The following is a 20,941-nucleotide window of genomic DNA, read 5'->3' as shown; positions in this document are numbered from 1 at the left end:
GCAATATGGAAATTCAGATTTGTGAGCAAGCAACTTGTATAACCAGCGTACAGGTTGAAGTTACACCCACTGTTAACTTTATAGTTGAAATGTCACTAAAGTATTTCAAAGGTCAATCTTCAAACAGAGATTCTACTGAGATCTCATTTTTGAAACTCTTAAGGATTCATGTCATTCTAAAGATCATCAAAAGCATTCACCACCATTGTGGATGAGGTTTAGCTGAGACCATCCCTATGGAAACAGTGTGAGTTTCTAAAACCTTCTCTCAAATAGTCGTGTCTCTTCAACCTCTCATACAAAGCAAAGGCTTTTAAAACATTTTAGTTTCAATCCCAGCCGGAATTCTGCTTTCAAAACAAGGACCGGTGATTTACTGAAAAGCAAAACACAGTATTTCTAACCTTGTAAACCTACTTCTACCCACTGAAAAATAAAGCCCTATAATCCTGGTCCACATCCTTTAGAAAATATGTATCAAAATTAATTACGCAATTTTAGCTGAGGAAAATTTTAACAGCATTTATATTTTTAACTTTGGAAACCTGTCACAGATGTGAAATTGCTATATTACATAGATGTCGCTATTGTATGGTGGGATTATTTGTGTATTTACAACTAAATATCAGAACATGTCATAGAAGATTGTCATTGAGGTAAAACTATCACCTCAAAAACATTTCTGTAACTTTCATATAAGTATTACCTACTATTACATTATGAGTTGTGGATTTTGTGTTTAATAACATATTCATGCTTTCTCTATATTTGCCAGCAATTCTCACAAATCCTGCATTACATTTACAAATTCGAAAGGTACTAGTGTGAGAAAACGACATTTACAAATATTTATAATGTTTCAAATGTGACTGGGAATAAGTGCAGTAATGACTCTCAAAATTTATTTGTTTGACACAAAATCATTTCTACAACTATTTCCTTTTTCCAGACTCTAATTGGAAGCCTTAAGGGAACTCCGTGAACTGAGCTGTCAAAACATAACATGGATTTTGCTGCATTCCTGTATAATTAGACAGATGACTGTGATAACAATCACATACACAAACCCAGCTGTTTGAAGCTTAATGCTTCATAAGCACTACCATCCTTTCAAGGTACCAGAACATATGGCAATCATAGGAAGTTTTCATTTTTTGCTTAAGCTATACTTTTCATACATATGCTGAAACCTTGTTAGCTCTGAGTGAACAATTTTAACCAATTTGTTCTTTTTTTTTAACAAATGTGCCAATGAATACATCATGTGTCTCCTGCGAAGCAAGTAGTGTCAATGTTTGTGTAACTGCACACAGTACAAACATTACTGCTAATTTAAAGATGGGTGAAAGTCGAGAACTAGTTATATTTAGAGGTAAGTAATTGCAGATGGATTATAACATGGCAGGATTTTGCCTTTGACTAGGTAAGGTTCTTATTTATGACATTAACTGGGATAGCCAAATTATACAAAATAATAAAGATCCATTTTTGGCACAAGCTGTCCATCAGATCAAGGATCATAGAATCCCTCCAATGTGGAAGCAGGCCATTTAGCTCATTGAGTCCATACTGACCCTCCAAAGAGCATCCCACCTAAACCCACCCCCATCCTTTTAACTCTGTATTTCCCACGGCTAAATGGACACAATGGGCAAATAAACATGGCCAATGCAGCTAACCTGCATATGTGTGGACTGTGGTAGGAAACCGGAGCATTCGGAGGAACCCCATGCAGACACTGGAAGAATATACAAACTCCACTCAGACAGTTGCCCGAGGGTGAAATCGAACCTGGGTCTCTGGCGCTGTGAGGCAGCAGTGCTAACCACTGAGCCACCATAAAAGATTGACATGGATTTTCCAATGGTCAGATAGCCATTTCTCTCTTATACGTAGGAGCTGCATATTGGAATCCTACGGAAGCTCCGACATAATAAATTCTGAGGGAAGTGCCCAGAAAACGCAAGTCTCACAAACAATTTCCCAGTGCCTGAATTTGCCAAAATAGTCCATTTAAATTGGAGTCTTCAGTTAATAGTTACCCAGGAAAAGGAAGAAGATTAAAAACCTTGTCTAACTCTACCGATCGAGTGGATCAGTTGGAGAGACAGATAGAAGCGATGAGGAATTTGCAACAGCAACAGTATGTGATGGATGGCAGTTCTAGGAAGGGGGGAAATGTCTCAGATATAGTCACATAGATGGGTTAACTCCAGGAAGGGTAAGAGAGGTGGGCAGCTAGTGCAGGAGTCTTTTGTGGATATACCCATTTCAAACAGGTATGCTGTTTTGGAAAATGTAGGGGGTGATGGATTCTCAGGGGAACGTAGCGTGAACAGCCAAGTTTCTGGTATTGAGACTGGCTCTAATGCAACGAGGGGTACGTCGGCTTCCAAGAGATCAACTGTGTTAGGGGATTCTGTAGTCCGAGGTACAGACAGACGTTTCTGTGGTCAGCAGAGAAAAAGCAGAATGGTGTGTTGTTTCCCTGGTGCTAGGATCAAGGATTCTCAGAGGGTGCAGAATGTTCTCACAAGGGAGAGGGCCAGCAAGAGGTAATTGTCCACATTGGAACTAATGACATTGGAAGGGAAAAAGTTGAGATTCTGAAGGGAGATTACAGAGAGTTAGGCAGAAATTTAAAAAGGAGTCCTCAAGGGTAGTAATATCTGGATTACTCCCAGTGCTACAAGTTAGTGAAGGCAGGAATAGGAGGATAAAGCAGATGAATGCATGACTGAGGAGCTGGTGTATGGGAAAAGGATTCACATTTTTGGATCATTGGAATCTCTTTTGGGGTAGAAGTGACCTGTGCAAGAAGGACGGATTGCACCTAAATTGGAAGGGGACAAATATACTGCAGGGAAACTTGCTAGAACTGCTTGGGAGAATTTAAAGTAGTAAGGTGGGGGTGGGGGTGGGACCCAGGGAGATAGTGAGGAAAGAGATCAATCTGAGATGGGTACAGCTGAGAACAGAAGTGAGTCAAACAGTCAGGGCAGGCAGGGACAAGGTAGGACGAATAAATTAAACTGCATTTATTTCAACGCAAGGGGCCTAACAGGGAAGGCAGATAACTCAGGGCATGGTTAGGAACATGGAACTGGGATATCATAGCAATTACGGAAACATGGCTCAGGGATGGGCAGGACTGCTAACTTAAGGGTAGAAGACAGAAGGTTGTTTTTCAGACTGGAGGCCTATGACCAGTGGAGTGCCACAAGGATCAGTGCTGGGCCCTCTACTTTTTGTCATTTATATAAATGATTTGGATGCGAGCATAAGTGGTACAGTTAGTAAGTTTGCAGATGACACCAAAATTGGAGATATAGTGAACAGCGAAGAGGGTCAACAGGATCTTTATGGGCCAATGGGTTGAGAAGTGACAGATGGAGTTTAATTCAGATAAATGCGAGGTGCTGCATTTTGGGAAAGCAAATCTTAGCAGGACTTATACACTTAATGGTAAGGTCCTAGGGAATGTTGCTGAACAAAGAGACCTTGGAGTGCAGGTTCATAGCTCCTTGAAAGTGGAGTCGCAGGTAGATGGGATAGTGAAGAAGGCGTTTGGTATGCTTTCCTTTTATTGGTCAGCGTATTGAGTACAGGAGTTGGGAGGTCATGTTGCGGCTGTACAGGACATTGGTTAGGCCACTGTTGGAATATTGCATGCAATTCTGGTCTCCTTCCTATGAAAAAGATGTTGTGAACCTTGAAAGGATCCAGAAAAGATTTACGAGTATGTTGCCAGGGTTGGAAGATCTGAGCTATAGGGAGAGGCTGAACAGACTGGGGCTGTTTTCCCTGGAGCATCGGAGGCTGAGGGGTGACCTTATAGAGGTTTACAAAATTATGAGTGAGAAGGATAGAATAAATAGACAAAGTCTTTTCCCTGGGGTTGGGGAGTCCAGAACTAGAGGGCATAGTTTTAGGGTGAGAGGGGAAAGATATAAAAGAGACCTAAGGGGCAATTTTTTCACGCACTGGGTGGTACGTGTATGGAATGAGCTGCCAGAGGATGTGGTGGAGGCTGGTACAATTGCAACATTAAAAGGCATTTGGATGGGTATATGAATAGGAAGGGTTTGGAGGTTGCTGGCAGGTGGGACTAGATTGGGTCAGGATATCTGGTCGGCATGGACGGGTTGGACCGAAGGGTCTGTTTTCATGCTGTACATCTCTATGACTCTAAGTAACTATTAAACTGATGGCCCAAGATCCTGGATCCTGACTTCACAGACCCAACAGTCCTATCCATTCTCTATCCCTGCTGCTGGACCTACTCCATCACTTACCCAGCAAACCTCAAACATTGTGCTTTCATACCCTTTTACAAGATCTGTCTGTAGTGTTGGACATTTAAATCGCAGAATATGGCAACCACTCCTGTGACTCCCCTGACTATTCTACACTGAGTGACCTGTTAGATTTCAGATACACTTCATATTTCTGAAACAGCCATGGTCAGAATTGCCTGCCTGAAATAGAAAATAATAGGAGCAGAGTATTTCTAACTTGTTGGAAAATCTAGCCAACTATGACTTATCTTCATTTCTTTAAATCAGAAGTGGCACTCTATTTTAATAACAAAATTATAAAAGTCAGGCTTGGTTCCACTTTCTTTTGTAACGAACTACTTACAGATATCACATAACATAAATGGTATTCTTAGGCACAGAGAATCTAATACATTCTAGTTTAATAGAGGTTGAAGGAGTCTCCACTTTTGCCACTGCTCCACTGATCACAACAACGTTTGATTTGAAACAGATTGATTTGGCTAATTATGATTTAGTCACTTAATTCACTTATTAGACATGGGCATCACTCGCTGGCATTTATTACTCCCCCCTAGCATCCATTGAGAAGGTGGTGGTGCATTGCTGTCTTGAACTGCTGCAGTGTATGTACTGTAGGTTGATCCACAATGCCCTCTAGAGAGGGAATTCCAAGATTTTGACCCAGCGACAGTGAAGGAATGGTGATATGTTTCCAAGTCTGGATAATGAGTGGCTTGGAGGGGAACTTGCAGGCGGTGGTGTTCCCATGTGTGCTATCTGTGTCCATCAAGATGGAAGTGATCGTGGATTCAGATGTTGTTGTCTTAGGACCTTTGGTAAATTTCTGGTGTGCATCTTGTAGATAGTACACACTGCTGCTACTGAGCATCAGTGGTGGAGGGATTGGATGTGGTTCCACTCTGTCCTGTCTTGAGCATTGTTGGAGCTGCACCTATCCAAGCAAGTGGGGTCTATTCCATCTCATTCCTGACTTGTGCCTTGTAGGTGGGGGATAGGCTTTGGGGAGTCAAGGGATGAGCTACTTGCCAAAAGATTCCTCGGCTGTTACCTGCTGTTGTAGCCACGGTATTTCCACGGCAAGTCTAGTTGACTTTCTGGTCAATAATAAGCCCCAAGATATTGATGGAGAGGCCTTTAGTGATACTAATGGTATTAAATGTGAAAAGGTGATGGTTAGATTTCCTCCTATTGGAAATGGTCCTTGCATGGCAATTATGTGGCATGAATGTTACTTGACACTTATTAGCCAAATCCTGGATATTGTCCAGATCTTTATGGTTTTTGACTGTGCCAAGTCCAGTATTAAGATTAAGTCAGACATGTTTCTTTAGTCAATAATAAATAGTCATAGTGTCATAGGGATGTACAGCATGGAAACAGACCCTTCAGTCCAACTCGTCCTGCCAACCAGATATCCTAATCAACTGATTTATTAACAAAAAATACACTTACTCAAACAGAAATCAAAGATTAATGACAGTTTGAACCATACAAATATATACCATTGCCCTTCTAAGAATTTTACACACTCTCATACACATGTCAGAAGAAAGAAAACAAATCTCTGCAGACCATTATCTTTTAAAGTACTTTTGCCAAACAATATAATAGTTAAATTCAGGAAAATAAAAAGCCCTGGATTATCCTGAGTTAACCGGTCAGGCAGGACAAGGTAGGACTAATAAGTTAAAATGCATTTCTTTTAATGCAAGGGGCCTAACACGGAAGGCAGACGAACTCAGGGCATGGTTAGGAACATGGGACTGGGACATCAATTACAGAAACATGGCTCAGGGATGGTCGGGACTGGCAGCTTAATGTTCCAGGATACAAATGCTACAGGAAAGATAGAAAGGGAGGCAAGAGAGGAGGGGGAGTGGCATTTTTGGTAAGGGATAGCATTACAGCTGTGCTGAGCGAGGATATTCCTGGAAATACATCCAGGGATGTTATTTGGGTGGAACTGAGAAATAAGAAAGGGATGATCACCTTATTGGGATTGTATTATAGACCCCCTAATAGTCAGAGGGAAATTGAGAAACAAACTTGTAATGAGATTTCAGCTATCTATAAAAATAATAGGGTTGTTATGGTAGGGGATTTTAACTTTCCAAACATAAACTGGGACTGCCATAGTCTTAAGGGTTTAGATGGAGAGGAATTTAAGTGTGTACAAGAAACCTTTCTGATTCATTATGTGGATGTACCTACTAGACAAGGTGTAAAACTTGACCTACTCTTGGGAAATAAGGCAGGACAGGTGACTGTGGTGTCAGTGGGGGAGCACTTCAGGGCCAGCAACTATAATTCTATTAGATTTAAAATAGTGATGGAAAAAGATGGACCAGATCTAAAAGTTGAAGTTCTAAATTGGAGAAAGGCCAATTTTGATGGTATTAGGCAAGAACTTTCGAAAGCTGATTAGGGCAGATGTTCGCAGGTAAGGGGACGGCTGGAAAATGAGAAGCCTTCAGAAATGAGATAACGAGAATCCAGAGACAGTATATTCCTGTTTAGGGTGAAAGGAAAGGCTGGTAGGTATAGGGAATGCTGGATGACTAAAAGAATTGAGGGTTTGGTTAAGAAAAAGAAGGAAGCATATGTAAGGTATAGACAGGATAGATTGAGTGAATCCTTAGAGTATTAAGGAAATAGGAGTATACTTAAGAGGGAAATCAGGAGGGCAAAAAGGGGACATAGGATAGCTTTGGCAAATAGAATTAAGGAGAATCCAAAGAGGTTTTACAAATATATTAAGGACAAAAGAGTAACTAGGGAGAGAATAGGGCCTCTCAAAGATCAGCAAGGCGGCCTTTGTGGAGCCGCAGGAGATGGGGGAGATACTAAATGAATATTTTTGCATCAGTATTTACTCTGGAAAAGGATATGGAAGATGTAGACTGTAGGGAAACAGATGGTGGCATCTTGCAAAATGTCCATATTACAGAGGAGGAAGTGCTGGATGTTTTGAAATAGGTAAAGGTGGATAAATCCCCAGGACCTGATCAGGTGTACCCTAGAACTCTGTGGGAAGCTAGAGAAGTGATTGCTGGGCCTCTTGCTGAGATATTTGTATCATCGATAGTCACAGATGAGGTGCCAGAAGACTGGAGGTTGGCTGATGTGGTGCCACTGTGTAAGAAGGGTGGTAAGGACAAGCCAGGGAACTATAGACCAGTGAGCCTGACGTCGGTGGTGGGCAAGTTGTTGGAGGGAATCCTGTACATATATTTGGAAAGGCAAGGACTGATTCGGGATAGTCAACATGGCTTTGTGCATGGGAAGTGTGCAGGTTAGGTGAATTGGCCATGCTAAATTGCCCGTAGTGTTAGGTATAGGGGAATGGGTCTGGGTGGGTTGCTCTTCGGTGGACTTGTTGGGCCGAAGGGCCTGTTTCCACACTGTAAGTAATCTAATCTACACACCATTTGCCTTCTTGACCGCCTGCTGCACCCACATGCTCACTTGCAGGGATTCATGTGCAAGGACACACAGGATGGGCGGCACGGTGGCACAGTGGTTAGCACTGCTGCCTCACAGCGCCAGAGACCTGGGTTCAATTCCCGCCTCAGGCGACTCTCTGTGTGGAGTTTGCACATTCTCCCCGTGTCTGCGTGGGTTTCCTCCAGGTGCTCCGGTTTCCTCCCACACTCCAAAGATGTGCAGGTCAGGTGAATTGGCCATACTAAATTGCCCGTAGTGTTAGGTAAGGGGTAGATGTAGGGGTATGGGGCGGTGTGGACTTGTTGGGCCGAAGGGCCTGTTTCCACACTGTAAGTAATCTAATCTAATTCATGTCTCACAAACTTGATTGAGTTTTTTGATGAAGTAACAAAGAAGATTGATGAGGGCAAAGTGGTAGATGTGATCTATATGGACTTTAGTAAGGTGTTCGACAAGGTTCCCCATGGGAGACTGATTAGCAAGGTTAGATCTCACGGAATACAGGGAGAACTAGCCATTTGGATACAGAACTGACTCAAAGGTAGAAGACAGAGGGTGGTGGTGGAAGGTAGTTTTTCAGACTGGAGGCCTGTGACCAGTGGAGTGCCACAAGGATCGGTGCTGGGCCCTCTACTTTTTGTCATTTACATAAAGCATAAGAGTTATAGTTAGTAAGTTTGCAGGTGACACCAAAATTGGAGGTGTAGCGGACAGCGAAGAGGGTTACCTCAGATTACAACAGGTTCTTGATCAGATGGGCCAATGGGCTGAGAAGTGACAGATGGAGTTTAATTCAGATAAATGCGAGGTGCTGCATTTTGGGAAAGCAAATCTTAGCAGTACTTAAACACTTTTTAATGGTAAGGTCTTAGGGAGTGTTGCTGAACAAAGAGACCTTGGAGTGCAGGTTCATAGCTCCTTGAAAGTGGAGTTGCAGGTAGATAGGATAGTGAAGAAGGCGTTTGGTATGCTTTCTTTTTTTGGTCAGAGTATTGAGTACAGGAATTGGGAGTTCATGTTGTGGCTGTACAGGACATTGGTTAGACCACTGTTGGAATATTGCGTGCAATTCTGGTCTCCTTCCTATTGGAAAGATGTTGTGAAACTTGAAAGAATTCAGAAAAGATTTACAAGGATGTTGCCAGGGTTGGAGGATTTGAGCTATATGGAGAGGCTGAACAGGCTGGGGCTGTTTTCCCTGTAGCGTCGGAGGCTGAGGGGTGCCCTTATAGAGGTTTACAAAATCATGAGGGGCATGGAAAGGATAAATAGACAAAGTCTTTTCCCTGGGGTCAGGGAGTCCAAAACAAGACGGCATAGTTTTAGGGTGAGAGGGGAAAGATATGAAAGAGTTCTAAGGGGCAACATTTTCACACAGCGGCTGGTACGTGTATGGAATGAGCTGCCAGAGAAAGTGGTGGAGGCTGCTACAATTGCAACATTTAAGAGGCATTTGGATGGGTATGTGAATAGGCAGGGTTTGGAGGGATATGGGCCGGGTGCTGGTAGGTTGGACTAGATTGGGTTGGGATATCTGGTCGGCATGGACAGGTTGGACCGAAGGGTCTGTTTCCATGCTGTACATCTGAGTCTATGACTTTATCCGAAATGGCGTTCTGTGTCCAAAGTTCATGCACACGCAAGTGTTGGCACTATGATGTATTTTTGGAAAGGTTGTTGGCTGAATTCACCACAACTCCCTGTGCACTTAATTGTACAGCCCTAGACGAGAAGTGCCCATACCGCTGACCGATACCTGAACATCTCCCCAGCTGTGTTAGTCGTCTTCTCGATTGAACGCTATGGAGCCAGTCTCCATATTGCAAAGGCACAAACCCCTTACTGAGAATTCCAAATGGACACCTGACTAAGAACAACCACCTGGAAGGGTATCAGAGGCTGCCCTTGACTCATTATGTTGGATCCCCTGGCAGATGAATACCTCCACAGACTGCAGCGAGGATAACCTCCTAAGACATTGAGACATGGCAGCTTGCTTGCTGCATATGCAGTGTGTTTGCATCGAAAGCTGCTGATATGTGGTGCATGTATGAGGTTTACATACAGCAATACGCACAGTCCCTTGACTGAGGACTTCTGACTACTAAGGTGAAATGCATGGTTGTGTGACTGCATCAATAGGCGCAGCAAGGCAAGGCAGGGATGCTGTGAGTGTGCAGGTAATTGCTAAGTGAGTGAGCGCTAACAGAGAAACTGAGCAGTTTTGGGTAGCACCCTATTCCAATCTGCGAGCTGGGTACATGTCTCTGTGCACAGTGTCCTGGCAGCAAGCTTTCAGCGCTAGTTGCTAGTGGACCCTGAAATACTGGTCTCAATTCCTAAGCATCCTGCAAATGAGTCAAAAAGGTACCATGGGGATTCAGAGCGACTGGCAACTATTGTACACCAATGTCTGTGGATTAAGGGTGCATGCAGCTTGTACGTATAGAAATTGTCCTCATATGATATAGTACAATGCCAACCTGGAGGCTCTTCACAGAGAGCAGTGAGATGAAATCACTAGGTAACCAGTCTGACTTCCAGATCAAGAATTCTTGATGTTTAGTTTGCTTGCAGCAGATATTTCAATAGAAAGCTGCTGAGAGATGAGACAAAATTTAAAAAGGTGAGTAACAGGCAATAACCTCCTATAATAGACAGCAGGTTATTGCATTATAAGAATCTAGTGGGCGGCACGGTGGCACAGTGATTAGTACTGCTGTCTCACAGCGCCAGAGACCCGAGTTCAATTCCCACCTCAGGCGACTGACTGTGTGGAGTTTGCACATTCTCCCCGTGTCTGCGTGGGTTTCCTCCGGGTGCTCCGGTTTCCTCCCACAACCCAAAAATGTGCAGGTTAGGTGAATTGGCCATGCTAAATTGCCCGTAGTGTTAGGTGAAGGGGTAAATGTAGGGGAATGGGTCGGTGTGGACTTGTTGGGCCAAAGGGCTTGTTTCCACACTGTAAGTAATCTAATCTAGAGAATCTCATGTCAAAGATACAGTTAGTTACTCCTCCATGTCAAGGTAGGCTTTGCCAGATTTTATACATGATCATGCCACATTTCTCTTCATAGCCCTTGTTTAGGGTCCTGTAAGATTTTGCCCACACAGTCTGTTCTGTTATAACATATGTTTCTTCAATGTGAATTGGCTATCACGCGATTGAAGAATTTAGACCATTATTTGTAGAACATGAACTTTCCTCCTCTGTATTGATTATAACGTGAGTTCAGCCCCATTTGTTTAAACAGTGCTGCTGTAACATGATTTTCTTAAAACGTGGGGTCACTGGGACGGCATTATCGCGTTATATCAGAACCGACTGTAATGTAAAAATTGCTTGCTTTTGTTTTTCAAGTATGAATCTTGAGAGCTTTCTGCTCATTTCCTTCAATTTTAGTTACAAGGCCTATTTTTAGTGAATCACAGATATTATTCAGATCATTGATCTTGGTATATTGTCTTAGGGATAGAACTGGATTAGGTTAACAGAATATCTAAATCTCAAATCGCCAAAAGGTCTGACACATGCCACTTGCAATATGTCATGACTAACTTAAAATTATGAAATATTATGGAAGTGTTCACATAAACACATGCACCTGTCCTAAATGATACATTCAATTCAATTAAATAAATTATGTGCAGGCATATGAAAATCTTTATTGGCTTTCCTTGATGACAGTTTATCAATTTTGATTCAATTTACTCCCCAGATATGAATTAACAAATGGTATAGTAAATGTCTTTCTTGAACATATGTTATATTTTGCTGAGATAGGGAAACTTACCATTTTAATTGATGGAAATTGCAATTAAATGATTATAATCAAACAGGAAAACAAATTTTGATTTTTCAAATGTGAATTTTTTGAAAAATGTTGCAAATGGCATCCATGCACTTTATCTCAGGTTTACAGGAGTTAAATAATAAGCAGTGGGAAAGATAATGGTTATAAGGAGGCAAAAAGCCAAGAAACTATCATCTAAAAAGGACAAGGGAATACCATGTACATGGGAACACCACCAAATGCAAGTTCCCCTCCGAGCCACTCAACATCCTGACTTGGAACTATATCTATGTTCCTTCACTGTCAGTGGGTCAAAATCCTAAAACTCCCTCATTGACTGTGCTCTGGGCATATCTACACCAAATGGACTGCAGCAGATCGAGGCATCTCACCATCACCTTTCCACGGACATGTAAGAATGGCCAATATCTGTCCTAGGCAGCAATAGCCATATGCAATGACTGAATAAAAAGTCTGGTAATTTGAAAGGCATCAAATAGTCAAATTGAATCCAACTAATATCTGGGCATTAGAAGACTTATGTCCTTAGGTTTTGGAAATGTATTTCAAACAACTTTTAAGTTTTACTTTTTAAGAAGACATCAAATGGTAGACATCAAAGACTTGTTACATAAAAACAAAGTTGAATTTTGAACAAATTTCTGGCTTTAATTTTAAATTTACAATATGAAATGCCTAAAAATTCAAAGGCAACGAAAAAGTCTGAGGCTGCAATTATAATGAAACTGTTGGTTTCTGTATCATGCATTGGCGATTAAGGGACTTGTGTCTCCACCAGTTTTGGGTAGAATTGCAGTGAGCCACTGGACATTTTCATTCCTGGAATAAATGCAGAGATCTCAGCTTCTTGGATGATTTGTTTTTTAAAAGGTTTGAGAACAAAAACAGGAGACAGTTTTCTACTCCACTGATATTAACAACCTAAAATGATGATTACATTTACTTTTGACATTTAATAATGATTACATTACTTTTACATTTCACTGGAGTTGTGATCCAAATATGTATTTGGGGTAGGACCAGAAAGCATGTCCATATACCCTCAGTGAAAATTTGCCAACTGTCCATTCCATATTGTGCTTTCAGTTGTCTTTAACAGACAAAGTACAAAGGCATCCCTTTCACTCTCACACACAAAGGAAAACAATCAAGTCAATTGGATGTATTAAAAATAACTTTATTTTTTTGGCATACAGGTGTTTGTTCCTGAGCAGTAGCCAACAGAGATAGATCCTGATCAGGGAGTTAAAATAAAAAGATGCATTGAAGCCTTTAAGCATAATGAACATTGGCACTTGATCAAGTTATTCAGCAACTTTGATCCTGATGCACATTCGAAACTGGTTTAGCTAACTCGGTCAATTCCCCACTCCTCCACACAACCAAGGTAAAGTTATTTTTAATTTATAATCTCAAAACATTGTGGAATAGAAGCATCCAAGGCGGTGTTTTGTAAAAGTATTGTAAAAGTAAAATGTTACTGTTTTTCTACAAATTCTATAATTCATAAGCAGCTCCCACTTTCAGAAAAGTCACAAAGTTCTTTCACATTCTTATTAAAGTAAAACAAAATGTTTTCCGATCCTAACCTGCCTGAAACAATGCTCCCCCTCTAATTGATTACATTTGCAGACCAGTCTGCAACACTTGTTCCTGGAACAATCAATCCCAAAACATCCCAAAAGGGGCTCTTGTGGTGCAGTGGTAGTGTCCTATCTCTGAGCTAGAGGCCTGGGTTCAAGGTTTACTTGCTCCAGAGGTGTGTCATAATACATCTGAGCAGTTTGATTAAAAATATCTACAAAAATCGAGAAGGTAGGATCTTCATATCATACTAGGTCCAATTCCCCAATAGACCGGCAACTATTCCTACACCCCATTCGCAGACACTGTACCTTTTGATCTAAGGTCCTAAATTTATCCTTGTTCACTCAGCATGATCACATCATAAATGTAAAATGCCACTTAAAGCAGGAAAATGCTCTTTATAGGGAGGGGTAGGAAGGCAATCGGGAGCATGGGTGGGTTGAATGCTATACCTTCCTGATAAAGCCAATGAAAGACCTGAACCATTTTCATGATAAAACTTCATCTGGTTTGCCATTCAAGGGAAGGGAAAGAGGCTACATGGGACTGGGTCAGGAGGAGTCAGATCCCAAGTGAGTGGATATAGGCTGGGAGGATCCTTGACTTTTTGTGAGATACCCAAAGCAGCCTTCATCCTGATCCAACAGAAATAACTATTCAAAAATAACTTTTTAAAAGTTCTTTTCTGACCAGCCAATCAATTTCCAGTAATACTTGGCACAGGTATAGCATCTGCTCTACACTTTTGTTGTACAAGTAGTTATATTTCATTTAAGTATTTTAATAAGGCTCTAAGCTCTAATGGGTGGGACCATTAGTTGTTCATTTCAAGCCCAATGTGAAAATCTAAAGAGTAGGTGGTGGCACAGGGGGACGGACAAGTTTATTTAACATCACATTTGAACTGGCCCAATTTTCCAGTATAAACGTGGCCGGTGGTTGCTGAAAATTGCTTCCACTCTATTTTGGACTGGTGGTATGTGGCTAATAGGTTAACGACATAGGCTACCCTAAATATTTTAATTTCATGGTACCAGGTAATATTAGATAATTTCAGTGAAAACCTGCACATCGATGTTGAATATTCATCTACACTACAATGATGGGGATCATTAAATTGTACACAGGAAACCATATAGCAAATTACTTCTTCATAAATTTTACCTTTTATAGAATATAAAATTCAGATTATTTCTTTTCAAAATATCTTTTTGCATAAAAGTCATATTACTTTTCTATTGAACCATTACAAATCGACATAAATGTGTGGGGTGAAAGTTAGTGTCCAATATGTAGATAAATTTACGTGAACCAACTGAGCATGCCCTCCTCCTCTTAAACATAGTAAGCCAGAGTCAAATAATAATATAAGAAATAAAAGCAGGAGGAGGCTAGTTGGCCCTTCAAGCCTATTCTACCATTCTATAAGATCATGTCTGTTTGACCCAGACCTGTTGGATGTAATATTGGAAGTCTTGCAAAAAACTCATATTCAACCAGCCCCATTTATAACCACTAATTTTACAAGTTTAAGATGTGCTGTGATTAATATTTGATGTATTTTCATACTGTGAACAAGGAATTTGACCTAACTTGAAAAAAAAAACAAAAACAGAAATTGCTGGGAAAACTCAGCAGGTCATGCAGCATCTGTGGAGAGAAAGCAGAGTTAATGTTTCAGGTCCTTCTTCAGAATGTTCTGAAGTTCTTCAAAGTTCTTAAGAAGGGTCGCTGGACTCAAAATGCTAACTATGTTTTTTTTCTCCACACAAGCTGCCAGACCTGTTTCTGATTTCCAGGATCCACATTCCTCGAAAAAATCATTATCTATTCGTGACCATAATCTGGAGTCTATCCTGTGAGGTCCACAGCAGTACTTCTGCACTCAAACACTAATGTCAATAAAATTTTAAAATATTCTATATTTGAGACTTGCCCTAACAGTTTTTGATAGATATCAAGATATCTTCTAAACAAAATGGTGCAAAATATGGAAAATCAGCAAGTCTTTCTGTAGTCAAAATAAGAGTATTAAATATTCAGATAAAATTTGATCTAATTTGATCAGATGGAGATTGGCTCCTCTGTGTTAGTAGCAGCTGTCATGATATTATTCTGGATAATTTTGCCTTTTGTCATTTCATTATTTGCTAAGTAATTAGTATTTTGCCCACCCATTCGCATTGACTCAAAACCTTCGTCTGGGTTCTTACTGCATCTAAGTGTGCTACTGACTTCAGAGACAAGGCAGCTTCCTACATAATCGATGTCACTGTGGTACTTTTCTCTTGTTGGTGTGGAGGGTGGATGTTCCCACCCCATTCTGGTATAGTTCAGGAATGGAACAGTCAAACCATCTAAACCAAGTTGGGTGTTGTTATCATGAAACGCTGTAGATAGAGGTGTGATGGAAATAGATTTATTCTGTAGGTGCTGCAAAGTGACTGGGGGGCATTTTGAAGTTCTGTGTAAACTGTACCGTTGATCATCGCTGTTTCCTGGATTTGGAGCAGCACCCACAGCAGATCCTTTGTTTCGAAGAAAACTATGTTGTGTATTATAATCCCCTTGGTTATCTGAGCATGCTGTGTTTACAGCAGCTTTCTCTTCTTCTGCACTTGTAACATAAGAATAGTTGATTGCTCCATCTTTCAGCATACTCAGTCTCATTTCCAAGACATCAGCCTCTGAGCAGGTATCAGGGGAGTGATGGTACATTACGTAATGAAGTCCATCTCCTTCTTCACTTGCCATCGATGTCAATGTTATACCAGTAGCACCATCATCACTTTTCTGCTTTTCATGCTCCTCTCCTAAGACATAAACAAAGGTTCACATGTCACGAACGTAGATTCACAGCAAGGTTTGATGGAATAAAGGCAATTAAATAGCCAATTATACAGCTGCTTGCAGTCCCTACAAAAGGGGACCAGCAGTTATAGATGATGCTTATGGGGTTAGATGAAGATGGGTAGAAGAAAGATTGCATGCAATGTTAACAGTCAGATGAATCTGTTTCAGTGCTTTCCATTATATTTAACATGAAAATCCAGCTCCAATCCTGATTCTCGAGTGAAGTAGTGAGCTGAGAGATCACCACAGAGAGTGTCATATATTTCAATTCAGTGTCAGATGGAATTCACCTCAATATTTGGGTTTTAGTAATGCCCATGATTTATCATGAATGTCTGACCGGTATTGATAAATTTACACAAGAATTGTTTTAAAACTTTGATAGTGTTTAGAATCCTATCTGCAACCTCAATATATTTATAATTCAATGGTCCAGAACAAATTCCAAGTGACAACTGAGCCCCTTAAGAGCATTCTCCATTCTATGAGTTAAATTTGAAGTTTATCCAGTTCTGCCAAACTAAAATGTGTTCTTTAGCTACCGGTCACAAGAACAATGACTTGCCTTTGTATAACATCTTTAACATAATAGAAAATTCCAAGGTGTTTTGCAGGAGCAATTTCAAACAGAATAAGAGGATCTTCACGTATATTGATTGTCATTTTTGTTGAGGGTTTCTCTCGATTTAGATTAGATTCCCTACAGTGTGGAAACAGGCCCTTCAGCCCAACAAGTCCACATTGACCCTCCGAAGAGCAACCCACCCAGACCCATTCCCCTACATTAACCCCTGACAAATGCACCTAACACGATGGGCAATTTAGCATAGCCAATTCACCAAACCTGCACATCTTTGGACTTTGGGAAGAAACCGGAGCACCCAGAGGAAACCCACACAGACACAGAGAGAATGTGCAAACTCCACACAGACAGTTGCCTGAGGCGGGAATTGAACCCGGGTCCCTGGCGCTGTGAGGCAACAGTGCTAACCACTGAGCAACCGTGCCGCCCCAAGGTCTAGCAAATACTCATGTACCTAACTTCTTTAACTATCATGCCTCTGTCATGCCACTACTCGTCCAATTCTCCCACTTGCCATTGCCAAAAGTACTGCCCATTGCCATTGAAATAACTCTACCGCAGCAAGTATCCCGTCACTGAATCACCCTTAATTTACATGTGGAAAGTCCTTGACATTGATCCAGCTCAGAGCCAGCTGTCAGAGTGAACAGAAACTCAGACATTTCTATTTATATCTATCAGCCAGTGCTCCCTGATTGGGACTGTTAATCTAGTCCAAACAGGGGACGCATATTCTGGGATGTTTATCTGGCTGACCTCATAACAGCTCAAAGGATGCCTGTCCAAAGGCCTTGCTGTAGCAATGAAAAGTAGCAGTGCACTCCAAGTGGTGACCTGGAGTTAGAGACTTTTACATTGGGAATTTTCACTCCGCGCCCCCCACCGGTAGGTGAGAGAATGGGAGTCTGCATATTAATGGAGTTGAGATAAGGGGTGAAATAAGGCAGTAATGAGCAGGACAATCAACAATAGTCCCTGTTAACTTCTCACCACTGACTAGTGAAAATCCCAGATGCCATTGAGACAGTCAGAAGATGTAACATTTTGGACTTGATATTGAGAAAGGCACCACAAGACACCGCTGCAAGGCTCTGACAATAAAGACAGATGACCAAGTGTTTGGTCAAAAAAGGTAGGTTTTAATGAATGTCTCAAAAGGATGAAGAAGAGGTGAAGGGGTATACAGAAGAAATTGCAGATTCTAGAATCTTTGCAGCTGAAGAAAAAGCTATCAATGGTGTAATGTCAGGTGGGTGATTTATATATATATTTTAATATAATTTATTTTATAGTTGGGATTGTGAACGAGTGGCATGTAGGTTATGGTCTACATGTATGAAACAGGTTAATGATCAATTTGTCAGTAGTTCTGAAAGATATTGCTTTTTTTGAAACCAGCATGACAGAGATAGTTTTTAGATGCTAATGGGATTTTGTTTGAATTGGGAGAGTTTTAAGAACATTAGCCTGCTTTTCATTAGAAAGGTTGGGCATTTTGTTTTTGGCCAGGGGAAACATCCGTAGCTTGAAAAGCTTTTAGTTTTAATTTGAAGTCCTCCTGGCTGAAGTTGAACGTATGAAACAGCTCTCCCGGAGCAAGGAGTTAGTTCAGAAAAAATAGCAAATAGGTTGCCTCAGTGTCAGAGTTTCAGTTTGAAAATTCCAAACCAGAAATGATTGGTTAGAACCTAAAGGGGTTATTTGAACTAGAGATGGTCTGATCTCCGTTGTCTGAATAATCAAGGAAGACCCTGTCCAATTTTGTTAGATGCAAACAGCTGTTGTATTCTATTTTAAATTATTTTCTTTTATGTAATTAACTCTGTTTTATTGTTTAATCTGCAAATCTTTAGCATTGTATGTTTCTGTTTCAGTGAAAGACCATTTCATTAAATTCAAAGAATATATATTAAATCATATTTCAGTCTGGAATCAGACTACTCAGTCTCTCCTGACAGGACAATTTTCTCATCCCCAGAAATCAGTGACATGAACTTCACTGGACTCCTTCTGTGGTACATATGTCCTTCCTAAGCAGAGCAAAACTACACCTCCTCCAGCTCCCAGTTTTACCAATGAGCTGCATAATTGTAAAAGGCTTCTTGACACTTAAACACCAATCCCTTTGCCAGAAAACTAATACAACATTTGCCTTCTATTTGCCTGCAGTACAGAATGTTAACGAGCTCTGAGTCATGCACAAATACACCCAGGTCCTCCAGAATTCAACCATTTTCCTGTCTGTCACTGTTCAAAACAATATTTTTAATGTTTCCCACAAAGTGGATAATTTTACACTTTATTAACATAGGTAGATATAATATAAAGTATTGCCCAATTTGCCAAAGCTGTTTCTATCCGTCAGCCTCTTTATCACTTGTTTTTCTGCTAAACTTTGCATTACCAAAATCAGATCTAATAGAGACTGTCTCTTATCTGATTCACTAATATAGGTTATAATTGTCTGACACCATTCTAGTTGTTTTCTGTCCATTGAATCCGCAATTTATGCTATCACCCCAATTCCATTAATCCTAATTTTGTATAATAACCCTATGGCAACTCACTGAATATGTTTTGAAAATCCAAATAAAGTACATTGACTGACTGATTGTCTCTTAAGTATCCCTTTACTAGTTACTCTTTTTTTTTCTGTTAAATTCTATAAACTCAACCTCCATAGGAGAATATAACCTTACAAAAGAGTTCTCCCCAGCCTGAAATGGGGTGCAAGCGAAACACAGAATGAGGGTATTTCCATCCACATTTGCATTCACTCAAACCCAGCAGTTAGGGCTCAGCTCTGCCAGCTGATTTCCCTTCCATTGACTGTCTCTGTCTGGCCTTCATGAAGGCAGTGGTGGTAGGGACCAGGTAAAACAGGATCAGACTCCCGCTTGGTTTTAGGAATCTGGCTTCTTAAGGAATGCCAGCATCACACACATCAAACATTCATTTTGTGAAATGGTTTTGGCTCATTTTGATAGACAAAATTCCCATCCTCCAGAATCTAGCCCTGAAGAAACGAATCATGACAATGGTATTGAGGAGTTCAAGAGTTTACGCCAATAAACCTTAATGGTGTTAGTCATAGTTCAGTTATTAGCACTCTGACTTCCATATGAACACTGTAGTTCCAGGGTTTGCACTCAAAGCTGATGCTCAGTACTGCACTGTCCAAATTAAACTTGTGTATTTTGCTGACACTCTGCATCCCAAACCAGTCATCCAGCCTAACCAACCCCCTAATAATTAATAATGACAGATTGATGACTGGGATGCACTTTATTTTGCTTTAGGGTACTTTTTTCTGCCTTTTGAGTGGATGCTAGTACCAGCAGGGTGAGGGCTGAGAACCAACTGCTTATTCTGGTGCTTTTGCACTCATGTCCCGACAGTAAACAATGATTTCTCCCATGAATTGATGAGGGCACACTCTTGGATCTATGAGTTTCTTCTCAAGAGCTCCGTGCATTGTTTGCAAACATGTTAAAATGTTCTCAGGATTTGGGCCTATGAAATTATTGAACTGTGCTCATACCCATGTACCTGAGGTCTCCCCAGCAGATGTCACTGATACTCTTCAGCTGTGTGGCAGTGTGCAACACAGACCAACTACAACTCAATTAATTAATAGAATCCACAGTTCTGTCCACAGCACCTTCTAGCATCTCCTATGACACAGCTCACACTCAGGAACACCTTTTGACAATTGAAATTAATTGACTGTCATTGCAATATTAAGCTGTTCAAGGTAATTTACAATGATTCTCACAACTGACTTTGCCAACAGATCTGATACCCTCATCTGTGGATTCTTACAAATTTAACAGGACTTTAAGGCTCCAATGACTTTTATAACTGATTGCTATTAATGTTTTAAGATTATGTCCTTTTAACCCAGATACATTCTTCTGTTCCACATACACTGTCCATTAGGATATGGGAGTTCTTAGGGCAAAAGACTTCAAAGAGTATGTGGAGTAAATGGAACAGGGTACTGAGCTGGATGATCAGCCATGATCATACTAAATGGTGGATACTCCTGCTCCAATTTTCTATGTACCTACATTTCTATGAGTGATCTCATCCGTGAAATTAACGTTTTTACACTATGGTGGAATTGTCCCATTCTCTGACCGGCATGAGCAATGATGATTCAGTGAAGAAGATATGGCAAGATTTTCAACATTGAGAAAGGAAAGTCTGATTTTCCACTCAAAGTTTGAACAGCAAGAGAAGAATCTCATTAGTAAGTGGCAAGAGGCCTATTTGCATGCATGAACCACTCACTGTTACCCACCTGCAGCTTAGTAATATGCAGTTTGATATTTTTCAAGGCAGTGCAGAGAAAGTAG

At 40.8% G+C, this 20,941-nt stretch overlaps 1 protein-coding gene across 1 annotated transcript in view; it reads right to left on the bottom strand.

Moving 5' to 3' along the window:
- Positions 1-12,762: 12,762 nt before the first annotated feature.
- LOC140485862 (proto-oncogene tyrosine-protein kinase ROS-like) overlaps positions 12,763-20,941 on the bottom strand; it is a 234,592-nt gene continuing 226,413 nt past the window's right edge. Inside the window, exon 44 of the mRNA XM_072584317.1 lies at positions 12,763-15,960. Within this exon, the coding sequence (XP_072440418.1) occupies positions 15,212-15,960 (749 nt within the window). The 3' untranslated portion in view covers positions 12,763-15,211. The remainder of the gene's footprint in view (positions 15,961-20,941) is intronic.

The sequence above is a fragment of the Chiloscyllium punctatum genome, chromosome 15 (assembly GCF_047496795.1).
Source record: "Chiloscyllium punctatum isolate Juve2018m chromosome 15, sChiPun1.3, whole genome shotgun sequence".
NCBI classification, from domain to species: Eukaryota; Metazoa; Chordata; class Chondrichthyes; order Orectolobiformes; family Hemiscylliidae; genus Chiloscyllium; species Chiloscyllium punctatum.
The sequence above is the reverse complement of the archived record's forward strand: the minus strand, read 5'-3'. Positions and strand labels throughout refer to the sequence as shown.